The sequence below is a fragment of the Ahaetulla prasina genome, chromosome 17 (assembly GCF_028640845.1).
Source record: "Ahaetulla prasina isolate Xishuangbanna chromosome 17, ASM2864084v1, whole genome shotgun sequence".
NCBI classification, from domain to species: domain Eukaryota; kingdom Metazoa; phylum Chordata; class Lepidosauria; order Squamata; family Colubridae; genus Ahaetulla; species Ahaetulla prasina.
In genome coordinates, this window is record NC_080555.1 from 3,776,256 (window position 1) to 3,795,234 (window position 18,979).

Below are 18,979 nucleotides of genomic sequence, written 5' to 3' on the forward strand. Positions count from 1 at the left end.
GGAACTTGAAGGAAGAGAGGAAGGAAGGAAGGAAGGAAAGAGCAGAGGAGAGAGGGAAGGAAGAAAAGTGATAGATTATGGAGGAAGGAAGGAATAAAGGGAAGGAAAAAGATGGGAGAAAGGGGGAAGGAGAGGGGAGGAAGGCAAGGGTGGAAGGAAGGTGAAGGAAGAGAGGAAGGAAAGAAGAAAGGGAGGGAGGTGAAGAAAGGGAGGGAGGGAGGGAGGAAAAGAGAATTGGAGAAGGAAGGAAAATGAGAAAAGAACAGAAGGAAAGGAAAGGGGACGAAGGAAAAAGGGGACAAAAAAGAAAGGCGGAAAAATAGCAGGAAAGAAGGAGTGATTCTTCTCTCCGGTGTTATCATAGTTATCCACGATCTGATTTCTAGTTATTGCAAATAATTCTAAACTCATTTTAAAAACCCTGCAGCTGCCAGAGGTCCCTGCTATACCCCCCAGACCATCAATGCAAAAAGCCACTCTGGTACATTTTTGCCCGGGAGACGACAGATCGAGCGACAAGGCAGTTTTTCCCCCTGGACATCTTTAAGCAAAAGGCCGAATCTTTTCAAATCCCAGCCGACAAGGAGGACGCAGAGCACAGCCTTCAGCAACAGGGGAGGGGAGGGAAGTGGCGCAGGTGGTCCAACGGGGTGTGTCACGGCACCTGTTGCACCCTCATGATGTTGGTGAAACCAGCCCCGGGTCTCCATCCGGTGACAATGATCACCACGTCTTCCGAGCGGAGGAAACCTCGCACGCGGCCTGGAAGCGGGGAAAGGGAAAGGTGACTCAAAGAAGGAAGGGAAAAGGAAAGGGGAACGGGAAAGGGAAGGGATGAAGAAAGGAAAGGAAAGGAGGAAGGAAGGAAGGGAGGAAGGAAGGGAGAGGAAAAAGGAAAGAAAGATAAATAAGGAAAGGAGAAATATATATTATAAATATAGATAGAGACAGAGACAGAGAGAGAGAGAGAGAGAGAATGATAGAGAAACAGACAGGAAAATATGTTAGATAGATGATAGATTAGATGGATAATAGAGATAGATAGATGAGAGAGAGAGAGAAGATTGATAAAATTGATTAGATAATAGAGATGTAGATGATAGATAGATAGATAGATAGATAGATAGATAGATAGATAGATAGATAGATAGATAGATAGATAGAAATAGAAGAGAGAGAGAGAGAGATGAAAGATAGATAGATAGATAGATAGATAGATAGATAGATAAATAATAGATATAGATGATAGATAGATGATGGATATAGATTGAATAGATAGATAGATAGATAGATAGATAGATAGATAGATAGATAGATAGATAGATAGATAGATAGATAGATAGAAATAGAAGAGAGAGAGAGAGAGAGAGAAATAGATGATAGAGAGATAGAGATAGAGATAGATAGATAGATAGATAGATAGATAGATAGATAGATAGAAATAGAAGATAGAGAGAGAGAGAGAGAGAGAGAAATAGATGATAGAGATAGATAGATAGATAGATAGATAGATAGATAGATAGATAGATAGATAGATAGATAATAGAGATATAGATGATAGATAGATGATGGATATAGATTGAATAGAGATAGATAGATGATAGATTGATAGATATAGATAGATAATAGAGATAGATGATAGATGATTGATTGATTGATTGATTGATTGATTGATAGATATAGATAAATAGATGATAGAGATAGATAGATAAATAGATAGATAGATAGATAGATTGATAAAATAGATTAGATGGATAATAGAGATAGATAGATGATGGACAGACAGACAGAATAAAGGGAAGGAGGGAGAGAGAGAGAGGGAGAGAAGAAGAATCCATATAATGGAGAAGTAGGTCAGTTCAATGGGTGGTCTCTTCTGGCAAGGCCATTCCGCCTTGAAGGGGGCTGTACCAGTGGGATAGCAGCCAGCCAGCCTAAGAATCAACCAATGGCCCCCAGAGTTCCTGAAGAGAGAAACAGGTCTTGGGAAGAACGAACGAAACAGCTCCTCCAACTCACCCATCTCAATCCCAAACTGCACCCGGCGATCGACATCTTCCGCCCAGGAGTCCTGTTTAGCGCCGTGCCACACCACTGGGAAAATACCGCGGCTGAGGTGAGCTTGGCGGGCCACCTGTTCGTCGTGGGTCACGGCGATAATGAGAGCCCGGGGTCGGTAGCGGGAGAGGATCTGCGCAGACCTGAATCGGGAGGGAAGGAGGGGGGGAAAGATCCAGATGTAAAAATGAAACAGAATCAGCAAATGTGTGTGAAATTCGAACCTGGGAGTTTGGTTCTTATTGGGTTTTAGTGGTGGTGGTGGTTATGGGCTCAGAACAGATCTGGTAGGTCGGCATGCAACAGAAGAGAAGAAGGAAGGAAGGAGGGAAGGGCAGAGAAAAGAGCAAGAAAAGGAAGAGGAGAGAATTGGGGGAGAGGGAAGGAGGGAGAGAGGGAGGGAAGGAGGAAGGAAGAAAAAAGGAAAGAAGGAGGAAGGGGAAAAGAAGGGAAGGGAAAGAGAAAGAAGGAGGGAAGGAGAGAGGGAGGGAGGGAGAAGATAGATTTGTTCTAGTCAGTCGCAAAGTCGTGTCCGACCTACCGCGACCCCATGGACAATTAGGAAGGAAGAAATATAAATATATATATATATATAGAGAGAGAAACGGATGGATGGATGGATAGATAAATAAGATGGAGAGGATGGAGAGAGAGTGAGACAGACAGACAGGGGAGGGAGAGAGGAAGGAAGGAAGGAAGGAAGGAAGGAAGGAAGGAAGGAAGGAAGGAAGGAAGGAAGGAAGGAAGGAGGGAGGGAAAAAGTAAAGGAAGGGAGGGAGGGAGGGAGGAAGGTGGAAAAATGGAAAGAAAGAAGGAAGGAGGGAGGAGGGAGGAGGGAAGGAAGGAAGAAAAGGAGGAAGGAAGGAGGGAGGGAGGGAGGAAGGTGGAAAAATGGAAAGAAAGAAGGAAGGGAGGGAGGGAAGGAGGTGGAAGAAGAGGAGGGAAGGAGGGATCCTTGGGTAATCAATTCTGGTAAACATGAGGATGATGGGAAATTCTATGCAATAACATTTGAATGGGCCACTAAATCTTTCTCCCCTTTTATTGACTGGGCCATCCCGTTGGCAGACCGAATGGACGGATCCAGGTTGTCAGATCGTGAGCCAATCATACCAGTGGTCAGTACAGGACCACTGGCATTAAATGTGCCAGCTGACCGCCTAAACCCTCCGGCTCTGAGCTTCCCTGCCTATCACCATCTCATTTTAAGCCAATGGGTTAAATTAAAACTTCCCGAGGGCCACTTTTCCCAACGGCTGGCGATCGCGCGGCCAAACGACGGAACGCGAGACGTCGTACTGCCACAACTGGCCGCTCCATTCCAACCACGTCCATCCACGTGGGAACGCCAGCCTCCGTCCTTTTGTCAGGCTGCCAACAGCCTCACGGACCCCACGCCGCCTTTGCCCAACAAACAGGAGAGACCCCTACCTTGGGCTCACCCCCCTCTTCTCACCTGCCGGTCGCGGTGAGGACCACGATGGCCGCTGCGCAACATTTGAAGGAGGCCTCCACGGCACCGACGGCGGTCACCTCGGTGGGGTCTTGGCTCAGAGGCGTCAGGCGCCGTAACTCCTGGAAGAGTTGGTGGTGGTACATGGCGGCTTCGGCCTCTCGGGCGATCTGCGCGTTAAGGAGGGGGAAATGTAGAAAGGTCATTTCCAGGGGGTTGGCCACTTTCCGCCATGAGCATCAACGGCTTTCAAGATTCCTGACTTCCTAGATTTGTCTGTTTTCCACTTTCTCCCTTCTTCTTGTTCTGCTATGGCCATGCTCAAAGAAATATTTCCAGGAGGGCGGCCTGCTGGGGGTTCACAGGGGTTCGGGAGAACCTCTAGCTAAGATTCTGTGCAGTTCAGAGAACCCCCAAATCTCACTCCTGGCTGGCCCCGCCCTGCCCCGCCCACCCCTCCCAGGAGTCCCTCATGTGGCCCGTTTTGGATGCAGGTAAGTGCAGGGTGCGTGCGGAGGCTCGGGGAGGGCGAAAAACAGGTCTACCAGAAATTCGGGAAGGCCTCCAGGGCCTGGGGAGGCCATTTTTGTCCTCCTGGAGACTCAAGAAAAGCCTCCGGAGTCTGGAGAGGGCAAAACCCCCCCCCATGGTGCAGATCAACTAGGTCACGCCCACTATGGCCATGCCCATACAACAGGGCAGAGAACCCCTTGCTCAAATTTTTGAAGCCCACCTCTGAATATTTTGCTTCTTAGATTCCTGGATTCCTAGACTCGTCATGTTTTCCTTTTCCTTCCTCCTTCCTTCTTCCTCTTCTGCCGTGCTCAGGCCAACCTCGGGCAAGTTGGCTTCCAAAAGGGAAGCCCCACACACACCTACTTACCGCATGCTGCATCCGCACAGCCTCCACCACGTAAGCCCCCTTGGCTGTCTCCCCGGATAGCATGATGCAGTCGGCTCCGTCCAGAACGGCGTTGGCCACATCGCTGCTTTCGGCCCTCGTGGGCCGGGGTTTCTTGACCATGCTCTCCAGCATCTGGCAAAAGAAAATGGCGACTCAGTTCCCCCAGCTGCAGAGACTGGGATGTCGAAGCGGGGCGGGGCATGCTGGCTGGGGGATTCTGGGAGTGGAAGTCCAACCATCTTAAAGTATGATGGCTGGGGGGTTCTGGGAATTGAAGCCCACCCATCTTAAAGCATGCTGGCTGGGGGATTCTGGGAATTGAAGCCCACCCATCCTAAAGCATGCTGGCTGGGGGATTCTGGGAGTGGAAGTCCACCCCTCTTAAAGTATGCTGGCTGAGGGATTCTGGGAATTGAAGCCCACCCATCTTAAAGCATGCTGGCTGGGGGATTCTGGGAATGGAAGTCCAACCATCTTAAAGCATGCTGGCTGGGGGATTCTGGGAGTGGAAGTCCACCCCTCTTAAAGCATGCTGGCTGAGAGGTTCTGGGAATTGAAGCCCACCCATCCTAAAGCATGCTGGCTGGGGGATTCTGGGAGTGGAAGTCAACCTATCTTAAAGCATGCCGGCTGAGGGATTCTGGGAGCTGAAGTCCATGCCCCTTAATCAACCTTTCACCCTTGTTTGCAGGGCCAATGGGAGGCAATTCTTTCTATTCCCCTCCAATCATTTCGACTCTCCCAGGGATTGGTCCTTCTGTGAAACAGGGCCACCTATTGATTGAAGGTGGCTAACCTGCCAGGCGTGGCATTTGATACAGCTCACCTGTGTGGCACAGATAACCGGTTTGCCCGCACGGTTGCAACGACCGATCATCATCTTTTGAGCCAGGAAAACCTTCTCGGCGGGGATTTCAATCCCCAGATCCCCGCGAGCCACCATGATGCCCTCACTGGCTTCCAGGATCTCGTCAAACCTGGAGACAAAGATCAAAGATTACAGCCCAGCTCCGACGGCTGGATACCTGCAGGTAGTTCTCTGTCTATGGCCGTTGGTTTAGTGACCAACGTTACAACTGCACTGAAAAAGGGGGACCCGTGTGGTGGTCCTTGCACTTACGACCCATCGCAGCATTCCCCACAATCATGCGGTCCAAATTTGGGGGTTTGGCAACCTGTATTTACGACGGTTGCGGATGTTCAGGGCAGTGACGGGTTGCTCCCGGTTCGGTCCAGGTCTATAGAACGGGTAGTAAAACTGGCGAGAGGCCCCGCCCACCCGCCACGACGTCACCGTGGGCGATCTGAGCATGCGCTACCGTTGCGAACCGGTAGTAAACTGGAACTCGTCCCTGGTTCAGGGTTCATGTGATCGCCATTTGTGACCTTCCCAGGTGGCTTCCGACAAGCAAAATTAACAGAGGGGGGGGGATGCTGGATTCACTTAATGACATGATTCACTTAGTAACCGCAGCAATCTGCTTAACGACCAAGCCGAAACAGGTCCTATAATCAGGGATGACTCTTATAACAACCGCTTAGCTACCGAAATTCAGGTCCCAATTGCGGGCCATAGGCCAAGGACTCTAATCTTTGATCTGATCTTCCCTGCAAGGAGAAATCTAGCTCTTCTAGAAATAAATCGGACTTTTAAGGCTTTAACTAGTCCCGTCGGCCGAGCGGGCTTCCTGACTAGATGACCTCATAATGCCGACTGGATCAAAATACAGGCAGTCCTCGGCGTAGGACCACAATTGAGCCCCAAATTTCCGTCGCTAAGCAAGACGTTGGAAAGAAATGGATTTGGCCCCGATTTCCGGCCCATGGTTGTTACTAAGTGAATCGCTGCTGGCGTTCGATTAGGAACACGGTCGTTAAGGTGAACCGGGCAAAAATAAGGAATCCGTGGCCAAGCGTCTTAATTTTGATCACGGACCGCCAGGATGCGGCAACGGTCGTTAAGCGTGAAAGACGACCGTAGGTCGCTTTTTTCAGCGCCTTTGCGATTTCAAACCATCGCTAAACAAAACCGTCGTTAAGTCGAGGACGGCCGGTTCAATTCCAGCAAAAGGAGCTTTTGAGGATTACCGTTTGACCCCCTCGTGGTTTTCGACCTTGCTGATGATTTTGATGTGGCGGCCCCGTTCTCCCAGCGCCTGTCGGATGCCAATCACATCCTCAGCCTTGCGGATAAAGGAAGCGAAGATCATATCCACCCCCTGTTGCACCCCGAACTCCAGGTCGTGTCTGTCCCGCTGGGACAACGCTGGCAAATCCACTTTAGCCCCCGGCAAGTTGACTCCCTTCCGGCTACACAGCATCCCTCCGTTCTCCACCTCGACCACACAGCTGTCAGGACCTAGTGGTTAGCGCAGAAACGAGGGGTTGGTGAGGAATGGAGACACAAGATAGAGAATCGAGATTTCAATTGGTTGGAGAATTCTGGGAGTTGAAGTCCACCCATCTTAAAGCTGGCTGGCTGGCGAATTCTGGGAGTTGAAGTCCGCCTATCTTAAAGCCTGCTGGCTGGGGGATTCTGGGAGTTGAAGACCACCCATCTTAAAGCAGGCTGGCTGGGGAATTCTGGGAGTTGAAGTCCGCCTATCTTAAAGCCTGCTGGCTGGGGGATTCTGGGAGTTGAAGTCCTCCCATCTTAAAGCAGGCTGGCTGGGGGATTCTGGAAGTTGAAGTCCACCTATCCTAAAGCAGGCTGGCTGGGGGATTCTGGGAGTTGAAGTCCACCTATCTTAAAGCCTGCTGGCTGGGGGATTCTGGGAGTTGAAGTCCACCTATCTTAAAGCCTGCTGGCTGGGGGATTCTGGGAGTTGAAGTCCACCTATCTTAAAGCCTGCTGGCTGGGGGATTCTGGGAGTTGAAGTCCACCTATCTTAAAGCCTGCTGGCTGGGGGATTCTGGGAGTTGAAGTCCACCTATCTTAAAGCCTGCTGGCTGGAGAATTCTGGGAGCTGAAGTCCACCCCTCTTAAAGCAGGCTGGCTGGGGGATTCTGGGAGTTGAAGTCCACCCCTCTTAAAGTTGCCAAGATTGAGAAGTACTGATATAAATGGCGAAAGAGATCCACCCTACCAGTGGGAGAACACTTACGGAGTTCCTTGACCAGTAAGGAGATCAGCCCATCGTCAATAAAGATCCTCCCACCGACATTAACAACTTTCGGCAAGTTGGCGTAATCCACCCAAATATTCTGCGAGTCACATTGTTCCTGGAAGGCCGGATCGGTGGTCACAATCAGGCGGGATCCTTTGACCAGTTCGACTTCTTTGTTCTCGCCCTGTCAAAGGACCACGAGAATCGGAGGCGAGTTAGTGTTACTCCCTTAACGACTGGTGTCGCTGGAACGACGTTTCGGATTTATCCCTCAATCTTACCCCTTTAATCAAGCCTGTCCGAATTTCAGGGCCTTTGGTGTCCAAAGCGATAGCCACGGGCCGGTAGAAGAGAGGATTCGTGGCAAAGCTCTGCGTGGCTTCCCGGATATTCGCAATGGACTTTGCGTGGTACTGAAATGAAATGAAATTGAATTCAAGGTCTGCACTCCTTCATAGCCATCTCAGAAAACCTTCCTTCCTTCCTTCCTTCCTTCCTTCCTTCCTTCCTTCCTTCCTTCCTTCCGCTTAAAACAGTTACTCTACTAAGTAAATATACTATTAAAACAATAAGCGGAGGCTGACACCTTCCTTCCTTCCTTCCTTCTTTCTTCCCTTCTAATCTTTCCCTTTCTTTCTTTCCTTCCTTCCTTTCCCCTGATTTGTTCCTTCCTCTCTTTCTTCCTCCCCCTTTTCGACATTTCTTCCTCTCTCCTCCCCTTCTAATCTTTCCTTTTTCTTTTTTCCTTCTTCCTTCCTCCACCCGATCTGTTCCTTCCTTCTGCTCTCTGTCCTTCCCCTTTTCATTGTTCCTTCCTTCCTCCTTCCCTTCTAATCTTTCCCTTCTGTTTCTTTCTTTCCTCCCTTCCTTCCATCCTTCCTTCCCTCATTCCTATCTTCCCTTCTAATTCCTTACTTCCTTTCCTTCTAATCCATCCATCCTTCCTTCCTTCCTTCCTTCCTTCCTTCCCTTTCTCTTCCTCATTCTCTCTCTCTTTCTTTTCTTTTCTCCCTTCATTCCTCCCTCACCTTCCTTCCTTCTCCATTTGTTTATATCTATTCCTTCTTCCCTCCTTCTCTTCCCTGATACCTCGTGCGATCCATGTGAGAAATTCAACCGAGCGATATTCATGCCGGCTTTGATCATCTCACGCAGCATCTCCACCTTCTGCGATGCTGGGCCTACAATGGAAGAAGAGAGATAAAACTGGGTGGGCGTGGCCAACTTTTTTGTTTTTTTACTTTTAAAAGCATTTTTTTTTTGCCTTTAAAAGAAAAAGAAAAGCCTCCGACGATCAGGCAACTCAGCTGGGATCGTCAGAGGAGCCTTTTAAAAGCATTTTTTCTACAACCTCTTCGATGGAAGAGGTTTTAAAAGCCTCTGACGATCCCAGCTGAGCCACGCGATCATCAGAGGCTCTTTTTTTTTTACTTTTAAAAGCGTTTTTTCGGCCGGAAAAAAAATGCTTTTAAAAGTTAAAAAAAAACCAAAAACCTCTGATGATCATGCGGCTCAGCTGGGCATGTGGGGAGGGGAGGGATTTTTGCTACGAGTTCTCCGAACCACCCGCCAACATCGCTACCAGATTGGGTGAGCATTTCACTCAGATCCCTTCCTTCCCCAATTCTCCAGCCCTTTTCTAGAATAGAATAACAGAGTTGGAAGAGACCTTGGAGGTCTTCCAGTCCAACCCCCTGCCCAGGCAGGAAACCCTACACCATTTCAGACAAATGATTGTCCAACATCTTAAAAATTTCCAGTGTTGGAGCATTCACAACTTCTGCAGGCAAGTTGTTCCACTTATTGATTGTTCTAACTGTCAGGAAATTTCTCCTTAGTTCTAAGTTGCTTCTCTCCTTGATTAGTTTCCACCTGTTGCTTCTTGTCTTGCCCTCAGGTGCTTTGGAGAAGAGTTTGACCCCCTCTTCTTTGTGGCAGCCCCTTGAGATATTGGAACACTGCTATCATGTCTCCCTTAGTCCTTTTTTTCATTAAACTGGACATACCCAGTTCCTGCAACCGTTCTTCATACGTTTTAGCCTCCAGTCCCCTAATCCTCTTTGTTGCTCTTCTCTGCACTCTTTCTAGAGTCTCCACATCTTTTTTACATCGTGGCGACCAAAACTTTTGATTGCCCCCAAAAACTTTTTGACTTCCTTCTTGCAAAACTATGCAGGGACCACCGAGGGAGTCCTTCCCCATCCATCTTCCCCGTCCCTTTCCCACAATCCATCCTGTCCCACAAAGCGATGCCTCACCAATGGTGCAGACGATACTGGTGCTCCGGGCGGTGATGGGCTCGGAGTCGATATCCAGCAGGCACAGATGTTCCAAAAACGTGTCGGCCATGGAGGCGGGAAGCTGCTGCCGTTGGAAGAAAGCCGTGCCCAGCTCCTGGGCCAGGGCAGCCATGTCTTGAGGGTGGATCCGGGCACCTGCTGGTGAGAGAGTGAAAAGATGAAGCTGGGCTCGCTTACTGAGCAATGCGTAATTAGATACAGATACAGACTAACAGAGTTGGAAGGGACCTTGCAGGTCATCTAGTCCAACCCCTGCCCAAGCAGGAGACCCTACACCATTTCTGACCGATGGCAATCCAGTCTCTTCTTGAAAGCTTCCAGGGATGAAACTCCCACAACTTCCAAGGGCAACTCTGTTCCATCGGTTGATTGTTTTCATTGTCAGAAAATTCCTCTTTATTTCCAGGTTGAATCTCTCCTTGGTCAGTTTCCATCCATTGTTCCTTGTCTGGCCTTCAAAGGTGTTTTTGGAAAATAGCTTGACCCCCTTCCTCCTCTCTGTGGCGGCCCCTCAAAATATTGGAAGACGGTTCTCCTGTCTCCCCCGGTCCTTCTCTTCATTAGACTAGCCGTGCCCAGTTCTTGCAATGCAACCGTTCATTGTATGTTTTAGCCTCCAGGCCTTTGATCGCCTTAGACAGATTCAGATTAACAGAGTTGGAAGGGACCTTGCAGGTCATCTAGTCCAACCCCTGCCCAAGCAGGAGACCCTACACCATTTCTGACCGATGGCAGTCCAGTCTCTTCTTGAAAGCTTCCAGGGATGAAACTCCCACAACTTCCAAGGGCAACTCTGTTCCATCGGTTGATTGTTTTCATTGTCAGAAAATTCCTCTTTATTTCCAGGTTGAATCTCTCCTTGGTCAGTTTCCATCCATTGTTCCTTGTCTGGCCTTCAAAGGTGTTTTTGGAAAATAGCTTGACCCCCTTCCTCCTCTCTGTGGCGGCCCCTCAAAATATTGGAAGACGGTTCTCCTGTCTCCCCCGGTCCTTCTCTTCATTAGACTAGCCGTGCCCAGTTCTTGCAATGCAACCGTTCATTGTATGTTTTAGCCTCCAGGCCTTTGATCGTCTTAGACAGATTCAGATTAACAAAGTTGGAAGGGACCTTGGAGGTCATCTAGTCCAACCCCCCCGCCGCCCAAGCAGGTGACCCTACACCATTTCTGACAGTCTAGTCTCTTCTTGAAAGCCTCCCACAACTTCCAAAAGCAACTTCTGTTCCGTCGGTGGATTGTTCTCCCTTATTCCTCCTTATTTCCAGGTTGAATCTCTCCTTGGTCAGTTTCCATCCATTATTCCTTGTCTGGCCTTTGGGTACTTTTGGAGAATAGCTTGACCCCCCCTTCCTCCTCTCTGTGGCAGCCCTTCAAATATCGTGGCAGCCCTCAAATAATTAACGGCAGGGTCTCCAACTCTGCGTTTGAGGCCCGCCTTCGCCTTCCGCCCTGGCAAGCAATTGAGAAACCCACCCACCCTTTTCCCCAGCAACCGCTTGGGACCCACCGTCCATCTTCCTCCTCCTTCTAAAGCGTCTTGTCAGATTATACCTCAAAGTTCATGCTGACTTTCCTGGTTAAACAATGACTAGCTGAGTCCCAAGTCCGCAGCTTTCCTCATATGGGATGCTGCTCAGCTTCCAAGCCTGCTCGTCTCAAAGCGCCTTTATTATTCTGTTGTCCAATCGTATTTTTTACCCTGATTGTTGCTATACCTCTGGCAGAATGGGTGGATTTCTGCTTTTCTCCTGAAGATGCAGGCAGCAAACTCTACCGGGGATTCCCCCTTCCCTCCCCCTTTTATCTTCATTGGAGCCCTCTGAGGTAGGCCAACCCAGAGAGAGGGATGGAGGGAGGGAGGGAGAAAGAGAGAGTGCCTGGGAACGTGCAACGTTCCTTGTGCATGTCTTTGGTTTCCACAGGAGAGGAAGAGAAGAAAAATCTGGAGAAGGCCAGGTACAAAGGGAAGGAAACTAAAGCGATGGGGAGAAAAGGGAGGGAAGGAAGGAGAGAGGAAAGGAAAGGAAGAGAGAGAGAAGAGAGGGAAGGGAAGGGAAGGAAAAGATAAGGAAGGAAGGAAGGAAGGAAAAGATAGACAAGGAAGGAGGGGGAAAGGAAAGGAAGAGGGATGGAAGAAAGGGGAGGGGAGGGGGAAGGGGAGGAAAGGAAAGGGGAAGGGAATGGAAGGGAAAGAAGATAGAAGAAAGGAAAGGAAAGGGAGGGAGGGGAAGGGAACGGAAGGGAAAGGGGAAGGGAATGGAAGGGAAAGAAGATAGAAGAAAGGAAAGGAAAGGGAGGGAGGGGAAGGGAACGGAAGGGAAGGGAAGGGAAGGAAGGAATGGGGAAGGGAAGGACAATAGAAGTGTTGGAAGAAATATCCATCTGGGTTCAGTTCCAAGTGGGGACAAAGACACTGGAAACATGGAGACTGCTTGGAAAGATGGTTTAATGGTGGTCAGGATCACATGGCTTGAGATCCTGAACAGAAAAAGGGCTGAGATCCTGTGTGCTCCCTGGTTTTATGCTTTTTCTGAGCTTTGAACTTTCTGGGGCACAAGAAGAGTATCCTGATTGGCTGTCAGACTCCCAGGGGGTGGGGGTCTTAGCTAACATTGTAGGTTGTCCCTCAAGCTTGCCTGAGCCTTGCCATGTGGTGAGTTTCTGTTCTAGATGGGTTCTATTATGATGCAGATGGTGGTTGACAAATGTGGGGGGAAATGAGTGAGCTTAGCTGAGGCTTTAATGGCCCATTGACAAAGGTGGGGGGGAGTCAGGAAGCTGCTTTGTCTTTAAAACATGTTTCTCCATTTCTCATCCAGGGAAATATATTCTGCCTTTTTAAATATTTTCTAAAATATTTCATTCTTCTAGGAGAGGGGTGGGTGCTAAATTCCTACAGAAGAAAGGAAAGGAAAGGAAAGGAGAAGGGAGGGAGGGAACAAGGAAAGGAAAGGAAAAAAGGAAAGGAAAGAGAAGGGAAGGAAAAAGAGAGGAAAAGAGCTAGTAAGAATTTTGAAACAAATCCGGGTGAATTTCAAAAACATTTTTGTTTTCTTTCGGTACAGAGTATCAAACCCAGCAATGTTACAGATAACTCCCTACCCTTGCTTTATTTATTTATTTTCTTACACTACCCTCTGCCACTCTTGGTATTAAGGGCCCGCTGGACGTTTTACTAACAGCACTGAAAAAAATGGTGACTCGGTTTGACTTCCTGTTCCAGCTGATTTTTCCTGCAATCTTTGGGCCCCAGTTTTGCAAGATCCGACCCAGGGACATCTTAGCAGATTGTTTTTTTTTTCTCTCTCTCTCTCTGCTCTGTAATTTGAGAGCAGAAACAGCACTCAAGACAGGACCCGAGCTGCCTCCTTGGTGCAGACTTCACCCAACGCAATGCTTGCTGCAAAGGTCACAATCCTTAAAGCAGCTTTGAATGTCAGGACAGCCGCATCTTCCCTGTTTTGCAACTGGAGCCCTCAACCTTTGCTTCCTGCCCTCCCCTTTCTCCCTGCCTTTGGGAGGGGCAGCCTCATCCCAGGCCCTGGCTGGCTGAGAAAATATAAGAAGGCAGAGGTCATACAGGCCTGTAGAGGTCTTTGTATTTTCCCTTTTTTGTCCTCCCTGCTTTCTCCGGACTGCTTGCTGGGGAGTGGTAAGCAAAGCGGAAAAGGACAGCTGGTCTAAGAGCTCTGGGCCAGCCTCTTTCCCTGGGAGATTTCCACCCCTGCACAAAACCCCACAACCACACCCAGTAGCAGCAGCAACAGCAGCAGCCTGTGTCCTATTCAAAGAGTTTGCAATTCCTCTTTCAGGGCTTGCGGTTAAGAAACGGGGCAGCTGAGGCTAAGTGTCTTTTCCAAACCAGTTTTCTGAATATTATATTGGCGCGATTCAACTCCAGGCAACTTCTCCTGAAAGTGTGTCAGGTTTTTCTTGCTCTCTCTCTGTGTGTGTGAGAGAGGGAGGTGTGTGTGGGGGGGAGAGAGACAGAGAGAGAGAGAAAGAGAAAGAAAGAAGGAAAGAGAAAGAAAGAGAAGAAAGAAAGAGAAAGAAGGAAAGATGTCGGAGAGCTGCCTTGTTGAGATTGTTTGGGATGAGTTTGACCCTGTGGCTCCCGAGGACATGGACAGGTTGCTGGGTAGGTTGAATGCCACCACATGTTTACTGGACCCGTGCCCCTCCTGGTTGGTACTGGCCACGCAGGAGGTGACACGAGGCTGGCTCCAGGGGATTACGAATGCTTCTCTGTTGGAGGGGGTCTTTCCGGCTGCCTTGAAAGAGGCGGTGGTGAGACCTCTCCTCAAGAAGCCTTCCCTGGACCCAGCTGTATTAGGTAATTATCGTCCGGTCTCCAACCTTCGCTTTGCGGCGAAGGTTGTAGAGAGCGTGGTGGCATGTCAATTACCCTGGTACCTGGATGAAACTGTCTATCTAGACCCGTTCCAGTCCAGCTTTCGGCCCGGATCCAGCACTGAGACGGCTTTGGTCGCGTTGGTGGATGATCTCTGGAGGGCCAGGGATAGGGGTTATTCCTCTGCCCTGGTCCTATTAGATCTCTCAGCGGCTTTTGATACCATCGACCATGGTATCTTGCTGCGCCGGTTAGGGGGATTGGGAGTGGGAAGCACCGTTTATCGGTGGTTCTCCTCCTATCTCTCTGATCGGTCGCAGACGGTGTTGACAGGAGGGCAGAGGTCGGCCCCGAGGCGCCTCACTTGTGGGGTGCCGCAGGGGTCGATTCTCTCGCCCCTCCTGTTCAACATCTATATGAAGCCGCTGGGTGAGATCATCAGTGGCTTCGGTGTGAGATACCAACTGTACGCTGATGATACTCAGCTGTACTTCTCCACACCGGGCCACCCCAACAAAGCCGTCGAAGTGCTGTCCCGGTGCTTGGAAGCCGTACGGGTCTGGATGGGGAGAAACAGGCTCAAGCTCAATCCCTCCAAGACAGAGTGGCTGTGGATGCCGGCACCCCGGTACAGTCAGCTGCAGCCGCGGCTGACTGTTGGGGGCGAGTCATTGGCCCCAATGGAGAGGGTGTGCAACTTGGGCGTTCTCCTGGATGGACGGCTGTCCTTTGAAGACCATTTGACGGCCGTCTCCAGGAGAGCTTTTTACCAGGTGTGCCTGGTTTGCCAGTTGCGCCCCTTTCTAGACCGGGATGCCCTATGCACGGTCACTCATGCTCTCGTGACGTCTTGTCTGGATTACTGCAATGCTCTCTACATGGGGCTCCCCTTGAAGAGCACCTGGAGGCTCCAGTTGGTCCAGAATGCGGCTGCGCGGGTGATAGAGGGAGCCCCTCGTGGCTCCCATGTGACACCTCTCCTGCGCAGACTGCACTGGCTACCTGTGGCCTTCCGGGTGCGCTTCAAGATTTTGGTAACTATCTTCAAAGCGCTCCATGGCTTAGGGCCGGGTTACTTACAGGACCGTCTGCTGCCACCGATTGCCTCTCACCGACCCGTGCGCTCTCACAGGGAGGGACTCCTCAGGGTGCCGTCGGCCAGGCAGTGCCGACTGGCGACACCCAGGGGAAGGGCCTTTTCTGCGGGGGCTCCCACCCTCTGGAACGAACTTCCCCCAGGACTTCGCCAACTTCCTGACCTCCGAACCTTTCGCCGCGAGCTTAAGACACATCTGTTTATTTGCGCAGGACTGGACTAGAATTTTAAATTTTGAATTTGGTTTTAATTGGGGTTTTATTACTTTTATTGCTATTTTAAATATTCGGCCTTATTTAATAAGTTTTTTTAATTGATGTTTTATTCTGTATTTATATGTATTTATATGTATGTTTTTTATCAGGCTGTAAACCGCCCTGAGTCCCTTGGGAGATAAAAATGCAAATAAATAAATAAATAAATAAATAAAAGAAAGAAAGAAGGAAAGAGAAAGAAGGAAAGAAAGAAAGAGAAAGAAGGAAAGAGAAAGAAAGAAAGAAGGAAAGAGAAAGGAAAGAAAGAAAGAAGGAAAGAAAGAGGAAGAAAGAAGGAAGGAAGGAAAGAGAGAAAAAGAAAGAAAGCAAAAGAAGGAAGGAAGGAAACAGAAAGAATGAGAAAGAGAGAAAGAAAGAGACAGAAAGAGACTGGGGCGTGAAGGTATATTTTTGAGGCTTGTTTTTACAAGAGGTGGTCAGGTGGTTCACTAGAATCCATGGAAATTAGTTCCACAGTAATTAATTCTTTGACAATTTAGCTTGATCAAAAAACAGAGAGCAAGAGAGAGGGAGGGAGAGAAATTGGAAAGGAGGAAGAAGGAAGAAAAACAGAAAGGAAGAAGGAAGGAAGGAAGAAAAAGAAAGAAGGAAGAAAAAGAAAGAAATAAAAAGGAAAGGAAAGGAAAAAGAAAGAAAAGAAGAAGAAGAAAAAGAAAAAGAAAGGAAAAGGAAAGGAAGGAAGGAAGGAAAGAAAGAAAGGAAGGAAGGAAGGAAGGAAAGGAAAGGAAAAAGAAAGAAAAAGGAAAAAGAAAGGAAAGAAAGGGAAAAAAGAAGGAAAAAAGTAAAGAAAGAAAGAAAGAGAAAGAAAGAAAGAAAGAAAGAAAGAAAGAAAGAAAGAAAAATTGCACCCTTCCTAATTCTTTCCCCACCCCATAGGGTTAAATCTACTCAGAAATAGAACGAGGAAAGCGCCCCATCTCCCAAACTCCTCCCTTTTCCCCCTTCGAGCCAATCCCCAACTCCCTCCAGCTTCAAGCTCCTCCTCTCTCGGTCTCCGATTGGCTCTTAACTCCATGGCCCGTCTTCATCCGATGGAGAAGGCCAATCCGGAGGCTGACGCTGCTATGGTTCTAAGACTTACTTCGATCGCTTCTTCTTTTTTTTTTTCCTTCTCCCTTTGCTTTCCCGCGAGGCTTTCTGGGCGTCGTAGTCCCCGCCTGCGTCCTTCCCGCGGAGTTCCGATAGCGCGAGGACTACAAAACCCAGAGGGCGTTTCGGCGCCCATAGGCATTTAATACCATAGCGGGCAACCGGGCACAATCTGTCTTTAGTTGCTGAGATAAGCTTAGAAGGTTAGGAAAGGTAAGTGTTGCATTTAAAAATTATCTGTATTATATTCTGCATTTTGATGGCTGTGGCTGTGCTTAAGGATCCCCGTTCCCTTTTTTTTTTTTTTGCAAAAGGGGGCCATTTGTCGGAATAACCTTGGCCAAACAAAATTTTAGGCTAAGGCGCTAGTCCACATGATATTTGCAACATCAGGAGCGCGGGGTTGCAAACGTTGCTTTCCCATTTCTGCCTTGGGCTTTTGGAGAGCGTTCTACGAAGCTGCCATCCACCGCGAGGGTCGCCTTTTCCTACCTGGCAGGGTTGTTTTTCCGCATTTGGGGAAAGCTGGTAGTTTTCCACTTTTTTTCCCTGCAAAAAAAGGTGAGTTAGCTTCTCCCGGTTTCTTTATCATTTGCTATCTAGGAAGAGGAGGGGGAAAAAATGCCAGATTTATAAGGATCGTCGTTAAAAATATAAGCACAGGATAAAATTTTATTTTTTTATAAACATGCACAATAAAATTTATTTTATTTTATTGAATTAATTAAGGGGTAGACTTTTTAAAAAAAAAATGTTTAATAAAGATTAAGGCCTTTGATAGGTAGCCATCATTCACGGGAGCAAGGGAATTAAAAGCCCCGGGAATTGATCCTGCCATCAAAATGAAACCTCAAAGGTCATCTAGACCAACCCCTCCTGGGTGCAAGATCCCGCTTGAGTTAAAGGCTCAGTGGTGAGTTAAAGGATCAGTTTGAAGGCCTCCCAGGGGATGCTAAAATTGCAAATTCTGATGGTGCCCCTTCCTCCGAAATCATCCTTTTTATGCCCATTTCTGAAAGTTTAGCAATACGGAAAGAGGGCCGAAATAGCAAGCAGAAACTCTTTGAAAAAAAAAATAGTTAAAGAACCTTTTGGGTTGTTTTTTTCCTGTTTGGAATTCACTATCCCTTTATCGTAATTTATTTAAAAAAAAAAAAAAACTGGAAACGGGGATGATCGTGTATGTTAACTCAAAGCTTTTTTAAAAAAAATTAAATTTATATATCACCCAATTTGCTGTATGGGTTGACTCTAGAGGGCTTAAGATATAATAAAAAATAAAATAGTTTACCCTTTTTGCATTGATGATATTATCTAGCTGGGCACTAAGGAACCTATAGTCCTCCTCCTGTCTTCTCTCTCTCCATCTTCTCCAATTTATCTCCTCCTCCCCCTCCTCTTCTTCCTTCGCCGCCACCTTCTCCTCCCTGCAAACCCCACTCTTAGCACTGATGATGTTAGCTAGTTGGGTAATGAAACGTTTGCGAGAAAGCCACCAAGCTCAGAGAGCATCAAAGACCCCCACAGTCCTCCTTCTCCTTCCTCATTCTAGCGCGGATGATGTTATCTAGCTGGGTCACGAAAGGATCCCACAGTCCTATTCCTCCTCCTCCTCCTCCATTCTAGCCCTGATAATGCTATCTAGTTGGGTCAAGAAATGTCTGCAAGAAAACAACCAAGCTCGGAGAACACCAAGGACCCCACAGTCCTATTCCTTCTCCTCCTCCTCCTCCTCTTCTTCCTCTTCTTCTTCTTCCTCCTCCTCCTCCATCCTTCTCCTCTCCACAATCTCACTCCCTTCTAGCACTGATGATGTTACCAAGTTGGGTCTGCAAGAAAACAACCAAACTCCGAGAGCACCAAGGACCACACCATCCTCCTCCTCCCCCGTAAACCCCTCTCCCTTCTAGCACTGATGAAGTTACCTAGCTGGGTCACGAGACGTCTGCAGGAAAACAAAACAAGCTCGGACAGCACCCGAGTTTGTTTTACTGAAATAAAACCGCTAGATAAGATTTATCTACTCGGGAAAAACTGGATTACACCCACGGGGCTGCCACAGGCCGATAAAATGGGCACGAGTGGTTTTAACACAACCCTTTTTTTTTCTTCTCTCAGGTTGGTTTATTTGGAAAAACATGAGCGAAGGTGGAAAGCAACCCTCTGCAATGACGGACAAAGAAGAATTTGTCAATTTCTTCCCCCAAATTCTCCGAGACTTGTTGGAAAACAAACTTCACGTCCCTGAATTGTCCAATGCAGTCTCCAGGTTGAAAAGGGTGAGATCCGAACTCTCTTTTTTCTGTGTGCAAAAAACCCGGATTTGCAATAAAATTACAAAACAATT

General features: G+C 48.3%; 2 protein-coding genes across 7 annotated transcripts in view; one reads left to right on the forward strand and one right to left on the reverse strand.

Moving 5' to 3' along the window:
- Nucleotides 1-13,540, reverse strand: PKLR (pyruvate kinase L/R). 3 transcript variants are annotated; one of them, XM_058159877.1, is made up of 11 exons: nucleotides 13,402-13,540; nucleotides 9,781-9,960; nucleotides 8,612-8,703; nucleotides 7,804-7,935; nucleotides 7,520-7,706; nucleotides 6,504-6,774; nucleotides 5,242-5,392; nucleotides 4,395-4,547; nucleotides 3,515-3,681; nucleotides 2,020-2,201; nucleotides 1-762 (listed from the first exon to the last, which is right to left on the reverse strand). In XM_058159877.1, the coding sequence occupies exons 2-11, from the start codon at nucleotides 9,932-9,934 to the stop codon at nucleotides 656-658; spliced, it is 1,596 nt and encodes a 531-aa protein (XP_058015860.1). In that variant the 5' UTR covers nucleotides 9,935-9,960; nucleotides 13,402-13,540; the 3' UTR covers nucleotides 1-655. The 3 variants fall into 3 exon arrangements, with proteins under 3 accessions (XP_058015860.1, XP_058015861.1, XP_058015859.1); XM_058159878.1 differs by having other exon boundaries at nucleotides 9,781-9,957; nucleotides 13,402-13,531; XM_058159876.1 differs by lacking the exon at nucleotides 13,402-13,540 and adding an exon at nucleotides 11,329-11,472 and having other exon boundaries at nucleotides 9,781-9,957.
- FDPS (farnesyl diphosphate synthase) overlaps nucleotides 13,109-18,979 on the forward strand; it is a 16,487-nt gene continuing 10,616 nt past the window's right edge. Inside the window, exons 1-2 of one of the 4 annotated variants that reach the window (XM_058159884.1) lie at nucleotides 13,109-13,473; nucleotides 18,751-18,911. In XM_058159884.1, coding sequence (XP_058015867.1) covers nucleotides 13,215-13,473; nucleotides 18,751-18,911 — 420 coding nt within the window. In that variant the 5' untranslated portion in view covers nucleotides 13,109-13,214. Of the gene's footprint in view, nucleotides 13,474-13,905; nucleotides 14,155-15,867; nucleotides 15,926-16,369; nucleotides 16,846-18,750; nucleotides 18,912-18,979 lie in introns of those variants that run through there. The other 3 variants (XM_058159886.1, XM_058159888.1, XM_058159887.1) reach the window with 3 other exon arrangements.